Below are 26,417 nucleotides of genomic sequence, written 5' to 3' on the forward strand. Positions count from 1 at the left end.
TGTGCTACAACGGGGCGTTAGTAAGAAAAAATAGCACTCGACTCGAAAACAATTGCAATACTTATATTACACAATAATAAAGTAATAAAGGGACAATAGTGAAAATCACTTGGTGATTTTCACTATTGTCACTTCATTACTTTATTATTGTGTAATATAAGTATTGCAGTTGTGATTTTCACTATTGTCCCTTCATTACTTTATTATTGTGTAATATAAGTATTGCGATTGTGATTTTCACTGTTGTCACTTTATCACTTTATTGTGCAATATAAGTATTGCAATTGTGATTTTCACTGTTGTCACTTTATTACTTTATTATTGTGTAATATTGCAATTGTGATTTTCACTATTGTCACTTTATTACTTTATTATTGTGCAATATAAGTATTGCAATTGTGATTTTCACTGTTGTCACTTTATTATTGTGTAATATAAGTATTGCAATTGTGATTTTCACTGTTGTCACTTTATTACTTTATTATTGTGTAATATAAGTATTGCAATTTTTTTCCAGTCGAGTGCTATTTTTTCTTACGAACCTCCTGGTAGTAGCAGGAGATCTCCTGCTATAAATGGCCGCTTTGGCAATTGGACCCTATGGCACTGTAGGCTAAACCCCGCCCTCCTCAGGCTCCACCCCCAAAATCTCCAGGTATTTCCCAGCCCGGAGCTGGCAACCCTAAATGGAGGAGCTCTTTGGCAGGCGCAGTTCACAATCTGCGTTAAGAGACTTCCAGGGCGCGCAGGCCTGGGAATGAATGGGCCGCGCCTTCCCTGCCTGGCTCCCTCTTTAGGGTTGCCTGGTCCCTCTTTGCCACCGGTGAGAGGTTTTTAGGGGCGGAGCCTTACGAGGGCGGGGTTTGGGGAGGGACTTCAATGCCATAGAGTCCGATTGCCAAAGTGGCCCTTTCCTCCAGGTGAACTGATCTCTATCGGCTGGGGATCAGTTGTAAGAGCAGGGTTGCCAGGATATCTCCAGCTAGCACCTGGAGTTGACAACCCTACTTGTTCCGCATGCGATGCTTGGCACGTTGTCCCTCCTTCAGGCCACGTTGACGTCTGCGGTGCAAATGCACAAGCCCGGTTGCTACTCCTGGGCTGTTGCTCCAGGGTAAAAATTGGTCGTGGCTCAGTGGTAGAGCATCATCTTGGCAGGCAGAAGGTCCCAGGTTCAATCCCTGGCATCTCCAGTTAAAGGGACCAGGCAAGTAGGAGATATGAAAGACCTCTGCCTGGGACCCTGGAGAGCCGCTGCCGGTCCGAGTAGACAATACTGACTTTGATGGACCAAGAGTCGGATTCAGTATAAGGCAGCTTCATGTGTTCATGGGGCAACCCTACTTGCTCCGCATGCGATTGCATCTGAATGCTTTGCACATGGTCCCTCCTTAGCAATCAGGGAAGCGTGCAGAGAGAGCCGATCGGGCATCAGCGCTGCACTTTTGCAGGCTCCGCCTGGTTGCAACGCCATAGTAGCGTCCCCTGGCCCAGGCGTGAGGTGGGTGGGATCACCCGGCTCCGTGCGGCACTCAGGGTTGCTTTGCGGCAGGGCAGGCGGCGTGCGCCTGATGCAATCCGGATACTATAAGGCGTGATTTCTGGAGGAGTCGCTACAAAGTGGAAGGGAAGCGTCGGGCTTTGCAACCATGTCTGCGGCGATCGTTGAGAAGGCGGAGAGGCTGGCCTTGGGTGAGCTTGCAACGAGGAAGGCAGGCAGGGGGGTTGCCCTGCCCTCCTTGGGGAGCTGGAGCTGGGGCCCCATTAGGGCATGGGGAAGGGGGCTGCTCTCCCATCCATGAGTCGGTGGGGCTGGCTTGGTGCTGTATGGGCCGGGAGCAATGGGGTTGCAAACGGTCTCTGCTGCATTGCAGGGAGATTTTGCTGCAATTGCTGCAATTAATGGATTGAGGAGGGTCTGCCTACCCATAAATACGCTTCCGGTTTTTTAAATCGCATAGGCGGTGTATATTTGCATTAGAAGCCCTCCCCTTTAATGTCGGCTGCTCCAAGCAACAAAAGCAATCTGAGTGTAACTAACAGCTGTTCAACATTTAGGATGGGGGGGATCTTCCCTATGGTTTTTGTTAATGTTCCCCTGAGAAATCTGCTTGGAAAGTGGCACAGAACTTTGCCAAAATGGGGGGGGGGCTCTGGTAGCCCCTTTCTCTTCCTCTCACTTTGGGGTTCAGTGCAGGGAATAGATGGGAAAGGGTTTTTTAAAAAAAAAAATTAGTGTAATTTTTTTTATTTTTATAATATCAAAACAAACAAATACAATAACAACCAAAAACAAAAAGAAAATACAAAAGAGTATCAATTATAATTATACAAAGTTATAAAGTTCATCAAAACAAAAATACCCTTTTGACCCCCCCCCCCACCTTAAAAAAGTGACCCATCACCTGACTTCCGCAGAAGTGTCTAAACAGTTTTTTAAAATTCGTGAGTAGGGTTGCCAGCTCTGGGTTGGGAAATACCTGGAGATTTTGGGGGTGGAGCCTGAGGTTGGAGACAGGCGGGACTTCAATGCCATAGAGTCCAATTGCCAAAGTAGCCATTTCCTCCAGGGGAGCTGATTCCTGTTGCCTGGAGATCAGTTGTAATAGCAGATCTCCAGCCACCACCTGGAGGTTGGCAACACCTTTAGTGAGGCTTTCCTGGTGATAATGAAAGTGAAGGAGATGCTGCGCTGGATGCAGCAGAGGAAACAGAAAGGAGACTCTCTTGGCCTGCCTTGGGGGGCTCATTTGCACCCTTCCCTTTGTGTAGCAGACTGGCTGAGCCCTTGGCAAAAAGTCAGGGGCAAAATGCCCCTGCCGACGAACAAGGGTGTGTGTCCATGGCTGCATTTCCAAGTGGGAAACGGTGGTTTCTCCCTAAACTTGGCAAGCCCAGAGCTGCCTACCTGCACTGCCCTCCTGCCTTGGAACCCAAAAAGCAGAAGGGCAAAGTGTAGGCCCAGAACTACTTGTTTTGCTTACGGCCCAATTCTCTCGTAGAAGAACGCGGTAACCAGTGGACTGTATCAAAGAGGGGAGAAGGGTTTCTTGGGAGGAAGGCTTCCCTAAGGTTGCCAGTCCCCAAGTGGGGCCGGGAGATCTCCCCAGATTACAACTGATCTCCAGATTACAGAGAGCAGTTCCTCAGTTTTGCAGGGTGGGCTCTATGGTACTATAGCCCGCTGAGCTCTCTCCACAAAGCCCACCCTCCCTTGGCTCTGCCCCAAATCGCTAGGAATTTCCCAACCTAGAGTTGGCAAGAAACCTCCCTGGGGGGAAAAAACCCCCACAGCACAGAGTTGCAATCCATTCTCTGCTGTTGCATCAGTTCTCTGATTACTTTTATTTACTTTGCTTATAGAAGAAGAGTTGGTTTATATAGCCTATTTTTTCTCCACCTCTAAGGGGTTTCAAAAAGGCTTCCAATCACCTTCCCTTCCTCCCTCACACCTTGTGAGGCAGGTGGGGCTGAGGGAGTTCAGAGAGAACTGTGACTGGCCCAAGGTCACCCAGCAGGCTGCATGTGGAGGAGCAGGGAATCGAACCCGGTTCTCCAGATTACAGTCTTTTCTCACTGAGACTCGAGGCAGATTACGCGCTGTAAATGTAATCTGCTTTAAGTCTCGGTGGGTTGGGACTGAGATGATACAGTCTCCCCTAACAACCCATATTGCAAGAAATTGTCAATTCCTTCAACCCCTTCCTAACAGTCAAAGGGTATTGTGACTTACGTACAGGCTTTGCTCCTGGCTTCAAGTGAACCACTACTGGGGGTACATTTGGGGTATCCCCTGCCCACAACAATTGGGATATCCTCTGCCCACACCCAAGGAATCACTGCCAATTCTGCCTCTTTTGAAATAAGAGACACAGCTTAAGGACCACTTGATTCCTTAAGCATCATTACATATTGAGACGCGTTGTCTGAAGCTAGTGACAAGTCTTCCAATGAGCAATACAACAGGATTAGAATGCGGATGTTAAAACCAAGTTAAAAATCTGGACTAAAGCTGGAACAAAGTATAAGCATTAACATATCAAACAATGGAGAAATTACATGATAGGATGATACATAAAGCAACTGATGGTACGTACTACACACAGTAGTATAGTCCTGTCAGGCTCTCCCTTTCCTGCTGTGTACATCTACTGTCTTCCTACCAGCCTCAGAGTAAGCAGAGAGATTGCAGCCACGCTCCTTTGCTGCTCTCTACTGCCCCAGCATCTGCCTCGCCTTTTTGATAATGCTCTCTTTCTGGCTCCTGGGCCAAGATGCTCCCATGTCCGCCTTGGCTGGCCCCTGCTTGGGGTATTTATCCTCTCCCATCACCAATCCCCTTATATCCTCCTTCCCACACCCCTCTCCCCAGGTGTCTTCATTCCCCAGGTGTTCCTTCCTCTGTTAAGTTGCCACCTCCTCCCTGTTGGGTATTGCTCCCTTGAGAGTGTACTCGCTCTCCTTCCCCGTGCCTTGCTAATGTGCCATTGCTTCTCACCCTGTGTGAGGTTACTCCCAAGTAGGTCCCCTGGCTCTCCCCTTTCCTTGCCCAGCCCATTCCCACATGAGTCTCTTGCCTCGCAGGATAGGAAGAGTTGGGTGGGGGACCTGAGATCCTCCCCTTCCTTGAGGCACTCTTCCTCGCCCCAGGGTACCTGCTGGAAGCGGGCCTCTCGGCATTCAGGGTCCCGGAATTGGCGGCTGTGCCCCCCTCTATCCATCCGACTGATACGTTGGGCCCCTCTCTCGGCTCGGCTGCCAGGACATTTTCTAACAAAGTGGTTGCCTCCCTCAGAGTATTGGGCTTGCTGCAGGCCACCCAGTACCAAGCTCTGGGGGGTAGTATATGTAACAGTTGTTCTAGCACCACTTTTTCTACGATGAGTTTCCCCTCTTCCGACGATGGGCACAGCCACCGGAAAGCCATATCCCGGAGGGAAGCCACCAAGGCCTTCGGCCTGTCTCCTTTCTTGTAGGTCATGGACCGGAACTTCTGCCGATAAGTCTCAGGTGTGATCTCATAGTGGTCCAAAACTGCCTTCTTCAGAGTATCATAGTTTGCCCTATCAGACTTAGGGAGGACCCTGAGGGCCGCCTGGGCTTCCCCAGTCAAAAAGGGGCCTATAATGAAAGCCCACTGCTCCTTGGGCCACCTAGCGGCCTCTGCGGTACGCTCAAAGGCCTCAAAATAGGCATCTATGTCATCCTCTGGTCCAAATTTTGTTAGCTGAAAGGGGATGCTCCTCTCCCCTGCCCCCGGGAATCCCTCTGAGTGGCTGGGGTTGTCAGGGGCCCTGCATCCCGCTTTCAGGGCACGGCACACATCCCTGATGAAGGTGGCATGCAACTCTTGTCGTTGGGTCATGAAGTCTCTCAGAAGACGCACCTGTTGTTCTGCCATCCTCTGGGCAAACTGGGTGAAGTCCATTCTTTCTCCTCGGGCTTCTGAGAAGAAAGCAAACTCCTCCTTGGATGTCGACTCCGAGACTGTGGGCAACTGCACTTGAGCGGGTTGTGGGGTTCCACGCTGGCTGGTCCGCCCTGCAGAGGCTGGAATCCATGGAAGGGGCTTGTCTAGGGCAAAGCTAGTGCCCGCATTCTCCACCAATTTCTCAGGCTCGCCCTTTCCCGCCATGTTGTCCCTCTTGGACACCGCAGCCCCCATACAACTACTGTTTTCCCACCAGCCTCAGAGGGGGCAGAGAGATTGGACCCCCACTCTTTTGCAGCCTTCTACAGTCCTAGCGTCTGCCTCATCTTTTCGATAATATGCTCTTTCTCTGGCGACTCATGCTCCTGGGTTAAGACACTTCCTTCTCCTCCTGCTTGGGAGGATTTATCCTCTCCCATCACCAATCCCCTTACATTTTCCTTCCCACACCCATCTCCCCGGGTGTCTTGCATTCCCCAGGTGTTCCTTCCTCTGTTAAGTTGCCGCCTCCTCCCTGTTGGATATTGCTCCCTTGAGAGTGTTCTCGCTCTCCCTTCCTGCCCTGCTAATGTGCCGTTGCTCCTCACCACTTGTAAGGTTACTCACAAGTAGTTCCTTGGCGTTCCCCGGCTCTCCCTTTTCCTTGCCCAGCCCACCTGGATTCTTGGAGGGGTAGACAATGGAGATCATGGCCTCAGCATTCCCAGGCCTCTCTCCAGAGGTTATGTAGGCAGCCCCAGTCCTGCGTTCTTTCGTTTTATTGCCCCATAGGGCAAGATGTAGCTAGTGTGCTCATGCACAGTGTGGGTTACCAGCCCCACACTCTTTAGCTCAATTATGCTATAGTCTGGGAGTTTGGGGGCGGGGAGGATGGGAAAGGGAGTATTTCCTTTCCTCACTCCAGAACCCCCTTCCCAGCAATGCTGTAACCATGTAGGTAAGTTAACCCTCCCCCCAAAATCTTCTTAAAAGAGCTGCTTGTGAAGGGAACTGAGGTGTGCCTCGGTGGTAGAGCATCTGCTTGGCATGTAGTTTGTCCCAGGTTTGTGGCTGTTCATGTGTGAAAACTACACAGTGAACCCCTATAGAACAAAGAGGGAAGGAAGCTCAATCAACACCCCACCCCCTCTTAATATAGCATCACAGTGCTTTGGTTACCACTGTACACTAGTGGAACTACAGGTCAGAAATCACTACTAGGGAAGCTTAATGATTTTGGGATTGACAAACCATTACTTCATTGATACCTTGCCTTTATCCCTGGGACCCAAAGGAGCTTCCATTGTCTTCCTTTCCTCCCCTCCATTTTATCCTCAGAACAACCCTGGGAGGTAGGCCAGGGAGAGCCAGTGTGGTGGTGTGGTTAGGACCGGTGGACTCTAATCTGAAGAACCAGGTTTGATTCCCCATGAGCGGCAGACTCTAATCTGGAGAATCGGGTTGGTTTCCCCACTCCTACACATGAAGCCAGCAGGGTGAACTTGTGCTACTCACAGTTCTCTCTGAACTCTCTCAGCCCCACCTACCTCACAAGGTGTCTGTTGCGGAGAGAGGAAAGAAAGGAGATTGCAAGCCGGTTTAAGTCTACCTAAAAGGCAGAGAAAGTTGGCATACAAAAACCCACTATTCTTCTTTTAGGTTAGGCTAAGAATGTGTGACTGCTTCAAGGTTTGGGGAGAGTGAGGATTCAGAAATGGGTCTCCCAGATCCTAGTCCCAGCACTCTAACTACTATGCCACATTTTCCAGTTGGTGTTCTTCTTCTGTAAAGCCTGGGTACTGAGAAGATGGAAAGTGAAAGCAAGCAAGCTGCTATAAAGGATGTTTTGCTGGGCAGGTGGAAAACAAAAGTACTTTGTGGAGTTGGCTTGGCTTTGTGAAGCGATGATTAATTGGGGTTGGGGGAAGAGTTGCATAGTAAGTTGAGCTCTGAACCTCTGCTCCCAAAGGGGGGGGGACATTTTTAGCTGGTGTTGTATGGTGCGGTGAACATGAAAAAAGATTCTTTGTGATCTCGAGTAGCACATATGACCACATGCGGCACAGAATCTTTCGGCTCAGTGGTTCCCTGTAATGAAGTATCTTCTAATGGGGGGACACTCTTTTTTATAGAAGCAGAAGGAATCAGGGAAGATCTGTATTGCTTGCCAACAGACTTGCTTCAAAAGACCCGAGCTGTGGCTTTTGAGGAATATTGGCTGTCCACTGGGTAGGGTTGTCAACTCCAAGTGGGTATATTTCTGGAGATTTAGGGGTGGAGCCTGGGGAGGGCAGGGTTTGGGGAAGGAAGGGACAACAGGTGGATATAACACTACAGAGCAATGGGTCCCAACCTTTTTGGTATGGTGACCCACAAGTCCAAAAATCAGCCATTCGGAGCAGTAAATGAAGCACCTGGGTTCCTTCTCTTGCAGAACCCTTTCCGATTCTCCCGGTCTTTGCTTTTCTTCTTTCTGTGCTCGCTGGCAGTTTGGGTTAGGATTCTCGGCTCCTAAGGAACCAACCACCAGCATTTAAAGACGAGCGCTCTCCATCTGGTGGTGGAGGAAAGTGCCGTCGGGTCACAGCTGACTTTTGGCGACCCCGCAGGGTTTTCAAGGCAAGAGACATTCGAAGGGGGGTTTGCCATTGCCTGCCTCTGCGTAGGCTGAGAGAGTTCTGAGAGAACTGCGACTGGCCTAAGGTCGCCCAGCAGGCTTCATGTGGAGGTGTGGGGGGTTGAACCGGGTTCTCCAGATTTGAGTCTGCCGCTCTTAACCACTGCACCACGCTGGCGCTCGCTTTCCACATCCAACAGTCGGAAGCTCAGAGCATCCTTTGTGGTCCATAGCGCTCTTAGTGTGGCTTTCTCGAACTTGAGCGCTAAAGCAGCTGCTGAGGCCAGTGTTTCTGTGTGCTTTCAAAGGAGAGGTGTACGTCTCGGACCGAGAAGGATGCGACTTCGAAGGCAACGGAACGAAAGAGAAGCCTTTCAAGACAGCTTTGAAGGTACCATTTTCATGGCTGGATAACTAACAATAAAATGCGTCTTTCCCATGGTTTGGGCTGTGGAACGTTTCAGACATCAGTTGTATTAGAGGGCGGGCTCACACTGCCCATGCAAACAGCAATAACCTTGTCTCAGTTTGTGCGCTTGTTAGAAAAACGTAATGCATGAGCTGGGTGACCCCTCGATTGAGAGTATCCAGTAATTCCTGTACTTGGCAGTTGGAAAAATGTGTTCCATATTAGTTTACGGCAGGGTTCCCCAACCTTTTTGATCCTGTGGGTACCTTTGCAATTCTGCCACAGGAGGTGGCATCAGCCACAGAATGGCTGCTGCAGCTTATCTTCAGTCACACAGTGAAGATACCTGTACTGTCGTGGCAGCTGCTGCAAAAGCAACATTTTTTAAAATCTGCAAAGCCCATCAAATCTCCAGTGGCCTGTCAGAAACCCTGCAGGACAAAAGCCCCACCTGGCCCCGCCGACTTTATAAAAACACTTGGGCTCCAGGAAAGGTGTTGGTGCGCACCACGGCACCACATTGGGGACCCCTGGTTCACAGGAACTGATGTAATGTTCAGGAGGGCTAATGTAATGTTCACACGTTCCATTTGTCTACATGGGTGTGTGAGGGCTAATGTAGTTGCAGGCCACGTACAACTAGGGTGCTGTGTGAATCCAGCCCATATATCATAATTAGGAAACTTTAATGTAAGAGGTTAATACAAAAGTCTCTGACCTTTAAGCATCAATTATCTTTTTAAAAAAAATACAAAAACACTCTTATTTATCTTTCTTTTCCCCTCTTCTAAAGGCTTTGCTGGCAGTGGGGAAAGAGCCGTTTCCTACAATCTACGTGGACACCAACAAAGAAAACGAGGTGGCGTAAAACTGAATTATTCTCTTTTATACAGTGTCAGGTTTTCTTTTCACCAACACACTAAACAAGTTTCGCTGCCATTTTTGTTTTCCTCTGCTTAGAGATGGGATGTTATTTCCAAGACTCAGTTCAAGAATGCCCGAAAGCAGTGGCAGCGAGAGCTGTCGAAAACTGAAGCTCGAGAAAAGAAAGAGGTGGGTTAGGAAACAGGATGGGTTAGTGCTGGAATGGTTATGGTCTTTCTCGCGCATTGTCTTGAAGGCCGGTTGGAGTGAATTCCAATTTCTTCCTTCAACATCCTGAGACTCATCCAGATACTAACTTGCCCCAAAACTGCTTCAAACACACAACTCTCTTTATCTGGTAACTGGCTTCAAGAAGATTCCCTTGCATGCGTGAATAAGGCCTGATTTAAACGTGGATGCCAAAGCATTTGTCCCTGTAAGTGTGCTCTTGCACACTGTTTGGTTGCCGTTGGGTCGCTGAGAGCCAGTGCGGTGTAGTGGTTAAGAGCAGTGGTTTGGAGCAGTGGTGTCTAATCTGGAGAACCAGGTTTGATTCCCCACTCCTACACATGAAGCCAGCTGGGTGACCTTGGGCTAGTCTCAGCTCTCTTAGAGTGCTTTAAGTCCCTCCTACCTCACAGGGTGTCTGTTGTGGAGAGGGGAAGGGAAGGTGATTGTAAGTCAGTTTGGTTCTTCCTTAAGTGGTAGAGAAAGTTGGCATATAAAAACCAACTCTTCTTCTAAATGGAGACAGCTTTTCATGGGTCAAGCATCAGTTTAAATCAAGCCCTGGCCACCACAGAGAATATTTGTTCTGTATCACTTCACAGTGCTTCTCAGTGTAATGAACTTTCATGTTGAGCTACAGATCCTCAAGTGACATGCACATATGTGTGAACCGAACCCTTTACTGCATCTGATGCTCTGCTTTGGATGTCAGATTTCACATTTGTGTGTGTGTGTAAAGTGCCGTCAAGTCGCAGCCGACTTATGGCGACCCCTTTTGGGGTTTTCATGGCAAGAGACTAACAGAGGTGGTTTGCCAGTGCCTTCCTCCGTGAAGCAACCCTGGTATTCCTTGGTGGTCTCCCATCCAAATACTAACCAGGGCTGACCCTGCTTAGCTTCTGAGATCTGACGAGATCAGGCTAGCCTGGGCCATCCAGGTCAGGGATTAGCCAATGCTAAATTGTGTGAACCTGGCTTGTTGTGGTAGGGCTTGTGTGTTTTTCTGCCCCCTCTCTTCTTGTGTGGAATATGATTTGAGGAATCCCAGATAGAAACTAACTTTAGCGACCCACAGCATACAGAAACACAAAGCTGCCTTCTGCTGAGTCCAACCTGTTGATCCATCACGATCACTATTGTCTACTCTGACTGGCAGTGGCACTCCAGGGCCTCTGTTGGCAGTCTATTGCATCCTCTACTATCCGATCCTTCTCACTGGAGATACCAGAAATTAAGCCTGGGCCCTTCTGCATGCAAAGCAGATGCTCTACCAGTGAGCCATGGCCCCTCCCAAATGCAGATGTGTGGATTGACTGGTGTTAGTTTCCTCCCCTGCCAAAAAATTAGGGTTCAAGGCCAGGTTTAGCAACCTGGCAAGGACTGCTGCTAATTTTGATACCCCTGGCACACTCATGTGTTACATATTTACACGTATGATGCTTGCACATATGATGTGCGCATTTGTAACGGCACACCTGTTTTTTGCTGTAGCAGTATAGTTAGGGAAAATTTCCATCCCTGTAGCAGAAACTTTCCAAAAGAAAGGTGCATGTGTAATCTGGTTCTTAGGAGATCAAAAAATCTACTAAGATTAGGCTCCTTTGACCCAGATCTTCAAACTGACCTCTGGTAGTCATAAGGGCTAGAAACTTTGTTTTTAAATTGACAATCTCAGAAAGCTTCTGTACCTGATTTTACTGTTTCCAGCCTGTGTTTGACTATTAAGTCATCTGACTTAAATTCCCAGAAGTGCAGTCTGCATCCCATTGAATATGATACCATGGTTCTTTAACAGTTTCAATTGACTTTAATTTGACATGAGTTATAGATTACAGAATAAATGACTAGTTATGTCGTCTTCTTTTTTTTAAGGCAGAAGATGTGTTGCGGCGTGAAAAGAACTTGGAGGAAGCAAGGAAGATAATAATTGAGGATGATTCTAGTCTCCCGGAACCCAAGTGTGTGAGTAAAACTTCAGCGCTTGAAAAGAGAAACTTCAGGCAGCTGTTCTGAAGGGCATATGCATTTGGCTTGTAGCTGGCAGTCCTAAAACAACGTATAATATAAACTAAATTGTACTGCTATGTAAAATATAATACAACAAATGAAATCAACATAGACAGCCAACCTTAAATTGCCAACTGTTGTATATTAACATACAAGCATCTGCGACTTGACAGCACTTTACACATACACACAACAGTGTGGGCTGTAATTCTTGAAAGCGCACGCTGCAAGAAATCTTTTCATCTTTAAGGTGCTAGAAGATTTTTTTTTGTTGTTGTTTGGATGTAAAAGGCTAATACAACTAACTTATGGAATATAAGATAAATTATGGCTGGAGATAGTCCACAAAGAGTGTGTGTACGGAAGGGGTATTCTTGAGATGGTTTTTAAAGTATCTCTATATGTTTATATGTTGAATTGATTTTGAAACAATAGTTGTGAAGTCTTTTGCTTGTTTTTAAACAGGTAAAGATCCGTGCTCTAGAGGCCCACAGAGGGGAGAGAGTGAAAGTCTTTGGCTGGGTCCATAGACTGCGTAGACAAGGTGAACAGAACATTAAAAACAACCAGATCTGTGTATGAAGTGGAGAGGGTTTTTTTAATCCCTGCAGGAGTTTAGGAAGACCACCAAGGAATACCAAGGTTGCTGTGCAGAGGAAGGCACTGGCAAATCACCTCTGTTAGTCTCTTGCCATGAAAACCCCCAAAAGGGGTCGCCATAAGTCGGCTGCGACTTGACGGCACTTTACACACACACACACACACACACACACACACACACACACACACACACAACAGATGAGCCAGCTTCCCTCCCTCATCTTCCCAAATTCTCCTAGGATCTGTGGGGTAGGTGGTCTGGAAGGGGCCGTGGCTCAATGGTAGAGCCTCTGCTTGGCATGCAGAAGGTCCCAGGTTCAATCCCCGGCATCTCCAGTTAAAGGGACTAGGCAAGTAGGTGATGTGAAAGACCTCTGCCTGAGATTCTGGAGAGCCACTGCCGGTCTGAGCAGACAATACTGACTTTGATGGACCAGGGGTCTGGTTCAGTCTAAGGCAGCTTCATGTGTGTTCATGAGAAGCCAGCCAAAGCTTAGGAGCTGCCATCTTGAATTGTACTGCCTTTGTGCGCTCCAAAATGGGTTACGTGTGAAGGATTTAAAAATTGTCTCACATCTGGGAATAGCCCTGTTATAACTTTTTCCCACTTTTGCTCCAAGGGTGGGATACGTACTCTTCCATTTTGTCCCCACGCTCCTACTTGTGAGACAGGTTCACACGAGAGAGAGAGTGAGTGAGTGGCTTGCCTGAAGTCATCCAGTGGTGTTTGTGGCAGAAGAGAGATGTGAACCTGTATCTTCGCAAGCCTAGTTTGACATACCAAACATTACTCCATACTGTCTCTCATAAGGGGATAAAATGATTCCAGTGTCATTCTTCTCCCTGCCTTGGTAGCAAAATTAACCAGGGAAAGTTTTGAAATGTATGTTTTCACCTTAGTTCATGGAGAATGTCATAATAATTTTGCACCCCTTACTTCCAGTGTAGAGCCAGTGTGGTGTAGTGGTTAAGAGCGGTGGATTCCAATCTGGATAACCGGTTTGATTCCCCACTCCTCCACATGAAGCCAGCTGGGTGACCTTGGACTACTCACAGTTCTCTCTGAACTCTCTCAGCCCCACATGCCTCACAAGGTGTCTGTTGTGGGGAGAGGAAGGGAAGGAGATCATAAGCTGGTTTGATTCTCCTTAAAAGGTAGAGAAAGTTGGCATATAAAAAACAATTCTTCTTAATCTCTCTCTTTCTCTCTCTGGCTAGGAAAAAATCTAATGTTTATCGTGCTAAGGGATGGCACAGGCTTTCTTCAGTGCGTCTTGACGGATGAACTGGTAAGCGCCCCCCGCCCCCCCGTGAAGCTCTAGGCTCACAGCATCCTTTGGTCCTTTTGATAGTCACACTGGAGGTAGGACAGAGCTTCATTCATCCTCATCCTTAAATTCTGTGCCTTGGGGAACTCTCCAGAGAGGCACGAATCTGGCAACATGTGTGACCTGGATCATGCAAATGTGGGGAAGGGAAAGGTAGCTGAACCAGAAGGGTAAAGGGGAGAGAGCAGGATCGTTTGGGCCCGAATGAAGCCTTGTAAATTCCTGTCCATGTATAGTTGGGGAGTCGAATGAGGAAGGACTATTTGAGAGGAAGGAAGAGTTTGCTCCTCCTCCTCCCCTCAAATCCAGAGGAAAACCTTGGACCTCCCTCCCAGGCTGAACGGTCTCCTCTCTGTCCCTCCTAGTGCCAGTGCTACAATGGGGTCATCCTCTCCACTGAGAGCACCGTTGCCGTCTATGGAACACTCAACCTGGTCCCTGAAGGCAAGCAGGTGAGTGGATGCTTGGCTCTCATGGTGATTGGGGTTTTTGTTGTGGTTGCTGCTGCTGTTTGCTCTGGGCTGCCGCTGGCGTAACGTTTGGTTTGGAGATAGTATTTCCAAACTGTGGGAGAGCATCTGTCTGCTCCACTGTTTTGCTCCTTAGCCAAACAAAACGGAGTAGATTCACCTGCTGATCACCTGAATTCTCTGGATGCCCCATTTCTCCTCCCTCCACCCCCCTAGTCATTTAGTTTAATAACTACCAGACTGGTTTTTACTCCCCGTGAAGAATGTTTTTCAGTGATTAACACAATTTTGAAGGTCTTCTCCCTCCTTCTACTTTTGTCATGGCAAAACATATAGTTTATTCATAACTTCCATGAACTATTTTGCACGCCTTACTTTTTTTTTACCATCAAGTCGCAGCTGACTTATGGTGACCCCGGTGGGGTTTTGAAGGCAAGAGACGTTCAGAGGTGGTTTGCCATAGCCTGCCTCTGTGTTGTGACCCTGGTGTTCCTTGGAGGTCTCCCATCCAAATACTAGCCAGGGTCGAGGCTGAGAGCCTGTGACTGGCCCAAGGTCACCCATCAAGTTTCCATGGCGAAGTGGGGACTCAAACCTGGGTTTCCCAGATCCTATTCCAACACCTTAACCACTACACCACACTTTCATTAAAAAAACTGTCATTTCTGTAGATCAGGAAAGCCCTGACCTGGATGGCCCAGGCTAGCCTGATCTCGTCAGATCTCAGAAGCTAAGCAGGGTCAGCCCTGGTTAGTATTTGGATGGGAGACCACCAAGGAAGTCCAGGGTTGCTATACAGAGGAAGGCACTGGCAACCCACCTCTGTTAGTCTCTTGCCTTGAAAACCCCATAAGGGGTCGCCATACGTCGACTGTGACTTAACGGCACTTTACACACACACACACACACACACACACACACACACACACACACACACACACACACACACACACAGAGATCAGGGAATGTGTGCTGATGTAAACCAGCAGGGGGAGATGTTAGAGTACTGAGTACAGGAATATTAGCCAGGCCTCTGTAGCAGAAAGGTTGTGCTCACTACTGCACCTATGCTGTGGTATTAGACTAGGCATCAAGTGCATAATTTTTTTGTGGGGCATTTTTAAGGCCTTGATTCTGAATCATGGTCTGTAGAGACAGTTCTGCTGGTTCATTTACAAAAAAGCCAAATGGGAATAGTATCATCATTATCTTTTGATTAGTGGAACCAACTAGAGAAGTTTTGAGTTAGCTATTGAGTCTTACAGAACTCAAACGCTGTTCAAGCAAAGAAAGAAAGAAAAAAACCAGAGTGGTTAAGTGGGAGAGAGAAAAGAGAGATGGAGATTTTTCTTCTGCAGGCTGCTGTAGAAGTTCTGTATTCAGTTTTAGGGTGGTGACTGAAGGAGTTCTTTGCAGACTGATGTCTTTAGTTTCTGCCTGGTAGAACAGATCACAGGATGTACCGAAGCTTCCTGCCTCTGTGGGTGCTTTTGCAGTTGCGGCCATGCCCCAAATGCATCAGACTCCGTTCACTGAACTGCTTTCTAGTAGCCGTTAAGGTGCTTCCCTCTGTATTTTGGTTGCCATCTTCCATTTCTCCCTTCTCCATTCTCTTCCATTTCTCCCTTCTCCAGTTCTTTATCGTCTTCCATTTCTCCCTTCTCCAGTTCTTTATCGTCTTCCATTTCTCCCTTCTCCAGTTCTCTATCGTCTTCCATTTCTCCCTTCTTCAGTTCTTTATCGTCTTCCATTTCTCCCTTCTCCAGTTCTTTATCATCTTCCATTTCTCCCTTCTTCAGTTCTTTATCGTCTTCCATTTCTCCCTTCTCCAGTTCTCTATCATCTTCCATTTCTCCCTTCTTCAGTTCTTTATCGTCTTCCATTTCTCCCTTCTCCAGTTCTTTATCGTCTTCCATTTCTCCCTTCTCCAGTTCTTTATCGTCTTCCATTTCTCCCTTCTCCAGTTCTTTATCGTCTTCCATTTCTCCCTTCTCCAGTTCTTTATCGTCTTCCATTTCTCCCTTCTTCAGTTCTTTATCGTCTTCCATTTCTCCCTTCTTCAGTTCTCTATCGTCTTCCATTTCTCCCTTCTCCAGTTCTTTATCGTCTTCCATTTCTCCCTTCTCCAGTTCTTTATCTTTTTTGAGATTCCATACCATCCATTGAAGAGGGGCCATAGCATAACATTTTGCATGCAGGAAGTCTTGGGTTCAGTTGGTGAACTTCAAATTTAGGCAGATAGCAACCTGGGAGAGGGCCTTCTCGGTTGTGGTGCCGAAACTGTAGAACTCCCTCCTCAGGGATATTGGTCTGACCCCTTCCATCACTGGCAAGTGAAGGGTTTTTATTTCATTTGGTGTTCCCTCGGTGACCTCTCTCACCTGCCCTATATTTTAATCACTTTTTAAAATATGAATCTTGTTTTTGGTTTTAATTGATTTTATGATGAGTTTTTAAAGTCCTGCTTTTAATTGATAGCTGCTTTGGTGGCCTTGTTTGGGGAGAAAGGTGGGGGATAAATGATGTAAATGGATAACAATCTCAGGTAGGCTAAGAAAGGTATATCTCAACTCCTGCTGAGACCCTGCCTGAGTAGACAATACTGAGTTGGGTCACTGGAGCATCAAGCCCACTATTGGGCACTTTCATGGCTCCAACTGAGCCTGTCCCGGGTGTGGGGGGGAGTTCTTAAGTCTGTGCTCTTATCCCTCTAAAACCCCATAGGCTCCAGGAGGCCACGAGTTGTCCTGCGACTACTGGGAGCTCATTGGCCTGGCTCCGGCCGGCGGAGTCGATAACTTGGTCAACGAAGAGTCGGACGTGGACGTGCAGCTGAACAACCGGCACGTGATGATTCGAGGGGACACCCTGACCAAAATCTTGAAGGTGCGCTCCACGGTTGTCCAGTGCTTCCGGGACCACTTCTTCGACCGGGGCTACTACGAAGTAAGTGTGTGTAAGTGGTGCTTCTGCGCCCCAGAGGTTGTTCATTTTCTGCTTTTATTCTGTGTTCAGTAGGCAGGTTTACCAAGCACTAGATGCTTTCACTAGCAGCCCGTACTTAACATTTCCAAGCTGTTAACTCCAGCCTTAATGGCGAGATGTGTGCTTTAAAAAAAATAAAAGCTAAGATCCTTGCTGTATTGAATCTTACACCACCTGTCAAATTCTGAACCTATTAAGTAATTCTGCCAATTCACAAGAGCTAGTGTGTGTTAAGTGCCGTCAAGTTGCTTCTGACTCATGGCGACCCTAGGAATCAAAGTCCTCCAAAATGTCCTATTTCTGATAGCCTTGCTCAGATCTTGCAAATTGAGGGCTGTGGCTTCCTATATTGAGTCAATCTATCTCTTGTTGGGTCTTCCTCTTTTCCTGCTGCCCTCAACTTTTCCTAGCATGACGGTCTTTTCCAGTGACTCTGGTCTCATAATGTGACCAAAATACGATAGCCTCCGTTTAGTCATTTTAGCTTCTAGGGTCAGTTCAGGCTTGATTTGATCTATAACCCACTGGTTTGGTTTTTTGGGGTGGTCCACAGTATCCATAACACTCTTCGCCAACACCACATTTCAAAAGAATCTACTTTCTTCCTATCAGCTTTCTTCAATGTCCAGCTTTCACACCCATACATAGTAATAGGGAATACGACGGCATGAATTACCTTGATCTTGGTGGCCGGTGACATATCCTTATACTTCAGAATCTTTTCTAGCTCCTTCATGGCTGCCCTTCCCAGGCTCAATCTCCTTCTGATTTCTTGGCTGCAGTCTCCCTTTTGGTTGATAATGGAGCCAAGGAATAGAAAGTCTTCAACAATTTCCATTTCCTCATTGTCAAGCTTAAAGTTGTGTAATTCTCCTGTAGAGCTGGACCTGAATATATATAAAGGGGCACGAGCAATGGACTCCTCCTGAAGCTTGTTGAAGTTCTGCTCCTTCTTGGTGTCCTCCTCAACCATGACAACCCTGCCTTTAATATCCTCCGCAGCCATGAGGACTAGAAACTTAATTAAAAAGTGGGATTTTTCACTAGAGGTTGTCATCAGCCTCTATACCAAGGCAACGTCTAATGCATCAGTTCCATGGAGACCGACTTCTACGATAAAAGTACAGTCTTTCTTTTCTAGGTCGCCCCACCAACGCTGGTCCAAACGCAGGTTGAAGGAGGCTCGACCCTCTTCAAGCTGGACTACTTTGGGGAAGAGGCGTATTTGACACAGTCATCCCAGCTGTACTTGGAGACCTGCATCCCGGCCTTGGGGGACACATTTTGCATCGCCCAGTCGTACCGAGCGGAGCAGTCTCGCACCCGCAGGCACCTGGCTGAGTAGGAGCACACTTGGGGGGAGAGGATACATCCTGCGTGGTACAGTCAAGCAAGCAGCCAGATAATAGTTAGAAAGCACTGAACTTTCAGCCTTGGCTTTTCCCTGGCTTTGGAGGGCTTTGAGGCCTAATCTTGCCGGGAAGGTGCTTTGGCTCAGTGGGAGATCATCCGCTCTTTATGCAGAACATTTCATATTCAATCCCCGGCATCTCCAGCTCAGAGATATCAGGCTGTATCCAACCAGTTATCCTGCTTGTGAAAAAGGAAGGGAAGATGGCTCTGCTGGGAGTTATGGGACCCGCATTGACAAAAGTCTTGTGGGACTGAGCTGTAGTAAGCAGGAGGATTGAAGAAGACTTCAGCAAGAAAACTGGCTGGATTTGGTTTTTCCTCATTTTTTACCTCATTTATACTTGGCCTTTTTCCCCAGTGGGGATCCAAAGCCGTATACATTGTTCTCCCCACCCCCCATTTTATACTCACAACAACTCTGAGGTAGGCTAGTTTGAGTGTGTGTCTGGCCCCTGAACCTGGGTCTCCCAGATCTTCATCTGACATTCTAACCTTGATTGAACATATTTGTTCTGATCATCCAATACAAGATAATATGAACTGGTATCTATTTCATATTCAATCCCCGGCATTTCCAGCTCAGAGATATCAGGCTGTATCCAACCAGTTTTCCTGCTTGTGAAAAAGGAAGGGAAGATGGCTCTGCTGGGAGTTATGGGACCCGCATTGACAAAGGTCTTGTGGGACAGGGCTGTAGTGTAAGCAGGAGGGTTGAAAAAGACTTGAGCAGGAAAGCTGGCTGGGTTTTTTTAAACCTCAGGTTTTTTTTACCTCATTTATACTTTGTCTTTCTCCCCAGTGGGGACCCAAAGAGGTATACATTGTTCTCCCCACCCCCATTTTATGCTCACAACAACTCTGTGAGGTAGGCTAGTTTGAGTATGTGTCTGGCCCCAGGTCTCTCAGCAAGCTTCCATGGCAGAGTTGGGATTTGAACCGGGGTCTCCCAGATCCTGCTCTGACATTCTATCCATGAAACCATGTTGGGTCCTACCCATCTGGTCTGATGGTCCAATACAAGATAATATGAACTGGTATCATCTGCGGCTTTTCCTGCAAAGCTGTCCCGTAGCTGAGAAGGAGAGATTTGGCAGAAATATCCAGCAAGTTCTCATTCTGCTCGATTCTGAGGCCCTCCGTTTTGTCCTGCAGATACACGCACATCGAAGCGGAATGCCCTTTCATCACCTACGAAGACCTCCTGGACCGTTTGGAGGACCTCGTCTGCGATGTGGTGGACCGAGTCTTGAAATCGCCCGTGTCAGCCTTGGTGTACGAGCTCCACCCCGTAAGTGAGGGAAAACAAAGTTCTCTTTGTTCCTCTCGATGGTTTTGCCTCCCCCGGAGTCGAGGGCTGTAGCATCTATTCCCCTTGCAAAGGATTTTGGGGGATGTTGTCAATCTAGATGAGGCATGCTAGGCCTATTCTGATGCTGCTTTGCTCAGTACTAAAAAACTAATTCGAAGTGACCCAGCGTGGTGTAGTAGTTAAGAGCGGTGGTTTGGAGCGGTGGGGTCTGATCTGGAGAACCAAGGGGTTGATTCCCCACTCTTCCACATGAGTGGCAGAGGCTAATCTGGTGAGCTGGATTTGATTCTCCACTCCTACACATGAAGCCAGCTGGGTGACCTTGGGCTAGTCACAGCTCTCTCAGCCTCACCTACCTCACAGGGTGTCTGTTGTGGGAAGAGGAAGGTGATTGTAAGCTGGTTTAATTCTTAAGTGGTAGAGAAAGTCGGCATATAAAAACCCTCCTCTTCTTTTATTATGATTTAAAAGGCATTAAGAGTGGCCGCCCTTTTCCCCACACTCTTCCTTTCCCTATTCAGCCCCTCCTTCCCATCTGATACTGGGCTCATTGCCTCAGACAAAAATGGCCTTGCCTTGAGTCTCCTCAGAACCAAACAGGGTCTCTAGGCATGGGGAAAGCGAATGTCCTAAGCAAACGTACATATATATATTACCTCCTGCCATCTTTCTGTTCAAAATTTGGCTTTTGGCGGTGTGGAAAGCTGCAGGGACATCTTGCCATCCTAGCACCCCTGGAGCTGGACTCGAGAGGAGCGCTCTTCTGTGCCCTACAAGTGCCTGTGATTGGTGCTTTGGTCACTTCCACAGTGTTGTCCTCAAAGGCACTCTATTTTTCTCTCCAGTGACTTGGATTTATATCCTCTTTTCTTCCCTGGAACTCGAGGCAGGGTGCATAGGGCACCCAGGAGGGCCTCTGTCCATGTCCTGACACCATACGTAGGCCAGCTGCAGCCTGAGTCTTTAAATGAAACTCTGGACCCTGCTTTTGTGATTTTTAGCTAGGCTGTTCTTCATTCCTTTTGGGGGCTTATATTTAGGATAATCTTTGGGCAAGAGCCGAGGCTCAGGATACAGATTATTTCATCCAAAGTCAACATCGTTGACTGCAAAACATGAATAAGGCTGCAGTCTCCCGTGGAAGCTTGCTGTGTGACCTTGGACCAGTCACACATTCTCAGCCTAGCCTACCTCACAGGGGTGTTGTGAGGACAAAACCGAGGCAAGGAGAATGATATAAGCTGTTTTGGGGACCCATTGGGTGGAAAGGCGGGATAGACATCCAGTAAGATAAATAAATACATCTAGTTATTTTCCACGTGGGGACCAGCTTGTGTGGTTTCCCCGTTGCAGCTGCTGATGCAATGCAGTGCCAATGGGGCTTCCACCAGGCGGGTTTCCCTTCATTTCCCCTGCCTCTGCCCCCTGGCAGCAGCCATCTCCCCCCACCCCAATGCCAGTGGGACTTTTTCTGTGTGTTTTGGTTTTTGTAACAGCAGTTGAATATTATTGTATCCTTATAATGTTACAATAAGAGCCCCGTGGCGCAGAGTGTTAAGCTGCAGTACTGCTGTCAAAAGCTCTGCTCACGACCTGAGTTTGATCCCGAGGGAAGTAGGTTTCAGGTAACCGGCTCAAGGTTGACTCAGCTTTCCATCCTTCCGAGGTCGGTCAAATGAGTACCCAGCTTGCTGGAGGTAAAGGGAAGATGACTGGGGAAAGCACTGGCAAACCACCCTGTAAACACAGTCTGCCTAGTAAACATCGGGATGTGACGTCACCCCATGGGTCAGGAATGACCCAGTACTTGCACAGGGGACGTTTCCCTTTTAATATGTGTAGCAGGTGGCCAGAAATCCAGATTTCATTTTTTTAAGTTAGTTTATTATGTCTCGTTGCAGAGAAACACCTTTCCCCTTATATCTCTACAACAAAAGAGGCTAGATACTTTAAAAAAAATGAAAACTGAACATTCAGAGCACCTGACACACAGTATTTTAATGATACTAAATTGTTATTCTTTAAAAAGCCCCCCCCCCCCAGCGTGGCTGCACGTGTGTGTCTGCCATAGGGACAAGGGCAGGGAAAAGGGTTGCCATGTGGGTCAAAATTTTCTTGCCTGCACAGTAGCATTCTAGACATTGCTGTGATCTTTCCTGAAACACTGCAGCAAAGCAGGTTGGGGAACAATTGGAAGAAAGGGGGGAACAACTTGTGAGCTGCACGGATGCCCCACGATGCTGTACGGAAGCCAGGGGAAAAAACCCTGCTTCCCAACAGCTTCAAAACCAGGGCCAATAACTGATGTGGAAAAGGTCACCGCCTCACCCGCCTGCCCCGTCTCTCAATGCAGGAAATTCAGCCCCCCAAGCGACCCTTTAGGCGAATGAACTACGCAGACGCCGTTGTATGGCTCAAGGAGCACGACGTGAAGAAGGAAGACGGCACCTATTACGAATTTGGAGAAGTAAGGTGTTGTTGGCAGCTATTAGACAGTTCAGCAGTGAGGGGCCGTGGCTCAGTGGTAGAGCATCTGCTTGGCATGCAGAAGGTCCCAGGTTCAATCCCCGGCATCTCCAGTTGAAGGGACTAGGTAAGCAGGTGGTGTGAAAGACCTCTTCCTGAAACCCTGGAGAGCCATGGAGAGGGGCCGTGGCTCAGTGGTAGAGCACCTGCTTGGCATGCAGAAGGTCCCTGGCTCCATCCCCGGCATCTCTAGTTAAAGGAACCAGCCAAGTAGGTTATGCAAAAGGTCTGATTCAGTATAAGGCAGCTTCATGTGTTCACCCGGGCTCCTGCAGCTGGACGGTAATGCAGCTGAAAAGCATAAAGCAGTGGGGTGGGGGGAGGTGTTGAAGCAGCCGTGGTGGGAGGGGAAGGTTTAAACAACAGCACCACCCAGCACTGTACCTGTGGTCTAAACCTCATGCCCTTGTGGCAGCTGCTGTTTGGATACTTTAATTACAGAAATTTCCTAAAATAAATATTAGCCCTGCTGGGGGCTTTGTGGGCCTACCTCTGCTGATGTGTACAGAACCAATCTCCGGTCTGGCTGGGAAGCAAACGGCCCTCCTTCCCCTTTGCCGCAGCGATCTTGCCATGACGCAGTTGAGAGGGTTGCCTGCCGCCCACTCGAGAGCATTTTGGGTTCAGGCTGCATTCCACAGTTTGGGGCTGCGGTCAGAAAGGAGGCTGTAATGTGTTGGGCGTCCAGACTCCAAAGAGTAGGCGCCCACTTCGCTGTCTTTGCTGATGAACCGAGCTTGACGGTTCAAGGGGTCACTTTGCTTTAAGGAAGGGCTTGGAGGGGGTGGGAGTGACCTGGGCGGGGCAGGGCCGTTCCCCCTGATGGGGGGAGATGAGCCCATAAGCCTTGTTTTCCATCTTAGGACATCCCGGAGGCTCCAGAGAGACGCATGACAGATACCATCAACGAGCCGATCCTGTTGTGTCGATTTCCCGCTGAGATTAAGTCCTTCTACATGCAGCGCTGCCCGGAGGATTCCCGCCTGACTGAATCGGTCAGTTTGTATTCCTTGCGAGTGCAGCGTGCAAAGTACAAGAAGCTCTGAAGGGATTTTAATGTGTGTCTCCCCACCTCTGTAATAGGCTTTCTAGTTGGATGACCTAAACAGGCATGAACGCAGAGGTTAGGAACTGGTTAGATGGGCTTTGTTGACCAGCGGTCTGTAACCCAAGTAAGCAGCTGGATTCAGAAGTTCTAAACATTCCTTATCTCAAAGCTTTAGTGCCAGCATGGTCACAAGAGCCAGCGTGGTGTAGTGGTTAAGAGCGGTGGTTTGGAACGGTGGACTCTGATCTGGAGAATCGGGTTTGATTCTCCACTCCTTCACATGAGCAGCAGAGGCTAATCTGGTGAACTGGATTTGTTTCCCTATTCCTCCACATGAAGCCAGCTGGGTGACCTTGGGCTAGTCACACTCTCTCAACCTCACCAACCTCACAGGGTGTCTGTTGTGGGGAGGGGAAGGTAAGGTGATTGTAAGCTAGTTTGATCCTTAAGTGGTAGAGAAAGTCAGCATATAAAAACCAACTTTTCTTCCTCTTCTTTAAGGGAAGCTTTAGTGCTTCTCTTTAAAGGTTGATTTACGTACATGCCTCTTGATTCCTCCTCCATTAATGGATGAGAGACAGTCAGGAGTGCTCCTGCCTCATTTTATGTCATGTGCAGACTAGCTGTGGCGCCACCACAAGGCAGATGTGTTCTTGAGGTTGCTGCTTTGTGGGTCGGTTCACATAATCCACGCTCGTTTGCCTGACCTTGCTCACATAATGTGTGAATAGCATGGATGACGCATGTTGCTAGTAGTAACTCCGTGATCACAAGCCCTTTTTCTGGCAGTTGTACCTGCTTGCCGTTCATGGTCACCGTTGCCCATTGAATGTGTTATGTTGTTCCATCTGTCTACAAACCTAGGGACAGCCATGGGAAGGAAAAATGCACACCTTTCCATCAAACCTTTTGGGAGACTCAGCTTCACAGCACACTGAAGCTGCCACTCCATCAGACACTTCAGCTATGCACGAGGTCCCAAAGACAGGGCTTTATGAACTGGAACAGTCTCCCCTGGACTGAATTAATTCTCGCTGAGCTCATGATCTTATTCCTTCTTGCCTCTCTCAGGTTGACGTCTTGATGCCCAACGTTGGCGAGATCGTCGGCGGTTCGATGCGTATTTGGGACAGCGAAGAGCTGCTGGCCGGGTACAAGAGGGAAGGCATCGACCCCACACCTTACTACTGGTACACAGACCAGGTGTGTAGGATTGTGTGCTGGTGGCTTTGTGCTCTTGCTGTCCCAGGAACGCGGCAGGGCTGGAAAGCAAAATGCAGATCAAGACAAGGAACACGGCAACTCGCGTTTAGAAATGCTTTCTAACCACAACTCTGGCTTGAGTGTTGCAAATCATGGATGGTTTTGCATGCTCTGCAGCTAACAGAAGAGCGGGAGTGAAAAGTTTAACCACAGATCATTATGACTAGCTTGGAAGAACTGGATTATCCATATCCACCAGAAAGCACCTAGCTGAATGGAAAAATAAAGATGAGATAATATTATCGTGTCCCCTCCCCCCATGTCATTCAAAAGTGTATGACTTACAATAAACATGTCAAATATTCAGGCTGCTGTTCAATTCCAACATTCCTATATAATATGATATAATAGTTTGCCTCGGTCTGTCAACTGGTTAATAATTAAAGACCTCTTGTGGCCCTGAGAACCCCCTTAACAGAAGGCACCTGTTGTGTCTCCGCATGTTTCACACTTTTGGCCTAGCCTCCTGCCGGCTGACTTCTCAGTTACTCTGCTGTGTTTCTCTATTGGATGTGACTGAAGTTGGGTAGTCCAGCACCAGATCGTCTTGGGTTTGCTTCTGTGTCTGCTCCAAGGTGCCCCTTATTGGGATCATGCCACAAGATGGCTGACTACTTGTGCTTCGGCCATCTCTAACAATGTTTCTCTCTTCTTTGGCTTCACAGCGTAAGTTTGGCACCTGCCCTCACGGAGGCTACGGTTTGGGCTTGGAGAGGTTTCTGACCTGGATTCTGAACAGGCATCACATTCGGGACGTGTGTCTCTACCCACGCTTCGTCCAGCGCTGCAAACCCTAGTAAAGGTCTTCTGGATAAACTCTAGCCTAGCAAAACCCTGTCCCTAAAAAATTAAAGAATGCATTTCCTCTTCCTGCCATCTGCATTCAAACAAGAACAATCATCTCTTTTTCCTCAGAAGAAAATGTCTTCACTTTGCAGTGGGTATTAAATTGAAGTCTGGTGACTTCCAGAACCTTCTCTTCCTGGCCAGTCTTTGTGCTTATTCATTGCCAGATTATCTCATCCAGGATAAACTGTAGGTTACCCTCCTGCAAGTAGTGCATTAAGAATACTGGGTGGGGAAGTATTCTACAATAACTGATAGGTCGTATCACGATAATTACCCTCAACATAGCAAATCTTTGTGCTTTTTCACATGCCATCTTGAACACATGAAGCTGCCTTATACTGAATCAGACCCTTGGCCCATCAAAGTCAGTATTGCCCACTCAGACCAGCAGCGGGTCTCCAGGTTCTCATGCAGGGGTCTTTCACATCACCTACTTGCCTAGTCCCTTTAACTGGAGATGCCGGGGATTGAACCTGGGACCTTCTGCATGCCAATCAAATGCTCTACCACTGAGCCACAGCCTCTTCCCCTATTTATTCTACTCTCCCCAGAGCTCACCCCAGGAATTTCCCAACCTGGACTTGCCAACTATATGAAGGTCTTTGAAAAATAGCTTATTGGGAGCTCCTGCTGCAGAACAGGGCTTGAAAAGCAACAGTCTTAATCACATATTAAGCAGCTGCAAGCTCTACTACACTTGTTTCCAACAAGAGAAACAGGTAGTAGGGTTGCTATCTCTGGGTTGGGAAATACCTGGAGATTGTGGGGGTGGAGCCTGAGGAGGGAGGGGAGGGACCGCAATGCCATAGACTCCACCTTTCAAAGCGGCAATTTTCTCCAGGTGAGCTGATCTCTGTTGCCTGGAGATCACTTGTAATCCCAGGAGATCTCCAGCCACCTCCTGGAGGTTGGCAACCCTAGGTGGCAGAAAGGACCGCATATGGGGGGGAGGGTTGCCAGTTGGAAAATCTCCCCTGTTGTTAAATCGTCCTGAGCACAGAAAAAGCCTCCCAGCAAGCCAAGGGAAATGGAAGAGTGAACACATGGGGCTGCCTTATACTGAACCAGACCCTGGGTCCATCAAAGTCAGT

The 26,417-nt window shown here is 48.1% G+C and overlaps 1 protein-coding gene across 1 annotated transcript; it reads left to right on the forward strand.

Moving 5' to 3' along the window:
* Positions 1–1,649: 1,649 nt before the first annotated feature.
* LOC130476273 (asparagine--tRNA ligase, cytoplasmic-like) lies at positions 1,650–25,337 on the forward strand. Its single transcript, XM_056848187.1, has 15 exons — positions 1,650–1,692; positions 8,336–8,418; positions 9,230–9,295; positions 9,397–9,489; positions 11,401–11,490; positions 12,001–12,079; positions 13,354–13,424; positions 13,829–13,915; positions 16,658–16,879; positions 18,060–18,259; positions 19,484–19,619; positions 21,994–22,107; positions 23,030–23,161; positions 24,286–24,417; positions 25,143–25,337. The coding sequence occupies exons 1-15, from the start codon at positions 1,650–1,652 to the stop codon at positions 25,272–25,274; spliced, it is 1,680 nt and encodes a 559-aa protein (XP_056704165.1). The 3' UTR covers positions 25,275–25,337.
* The last annotated feature ends 1,080 nt before the right edge of the window (positions 25,338–26,417 follow it).

The sequence above is a fragment of the Euleptes europaea genome, chromosome 4 (genome assembly GCF_029931775.1).
Source record: "Euleptes europaea isolate rEulEur1 chromosome 4, rEulEur1.hap1, whole genome shotgun sequence".
In the NCBI taxonomy this organism is placed as follows: Eukaryota; Metazoa; Chordata; class Lepidosauria; order Squamata; family Sphaerodactylidae; genus Euleptes; species Euleptes europaea.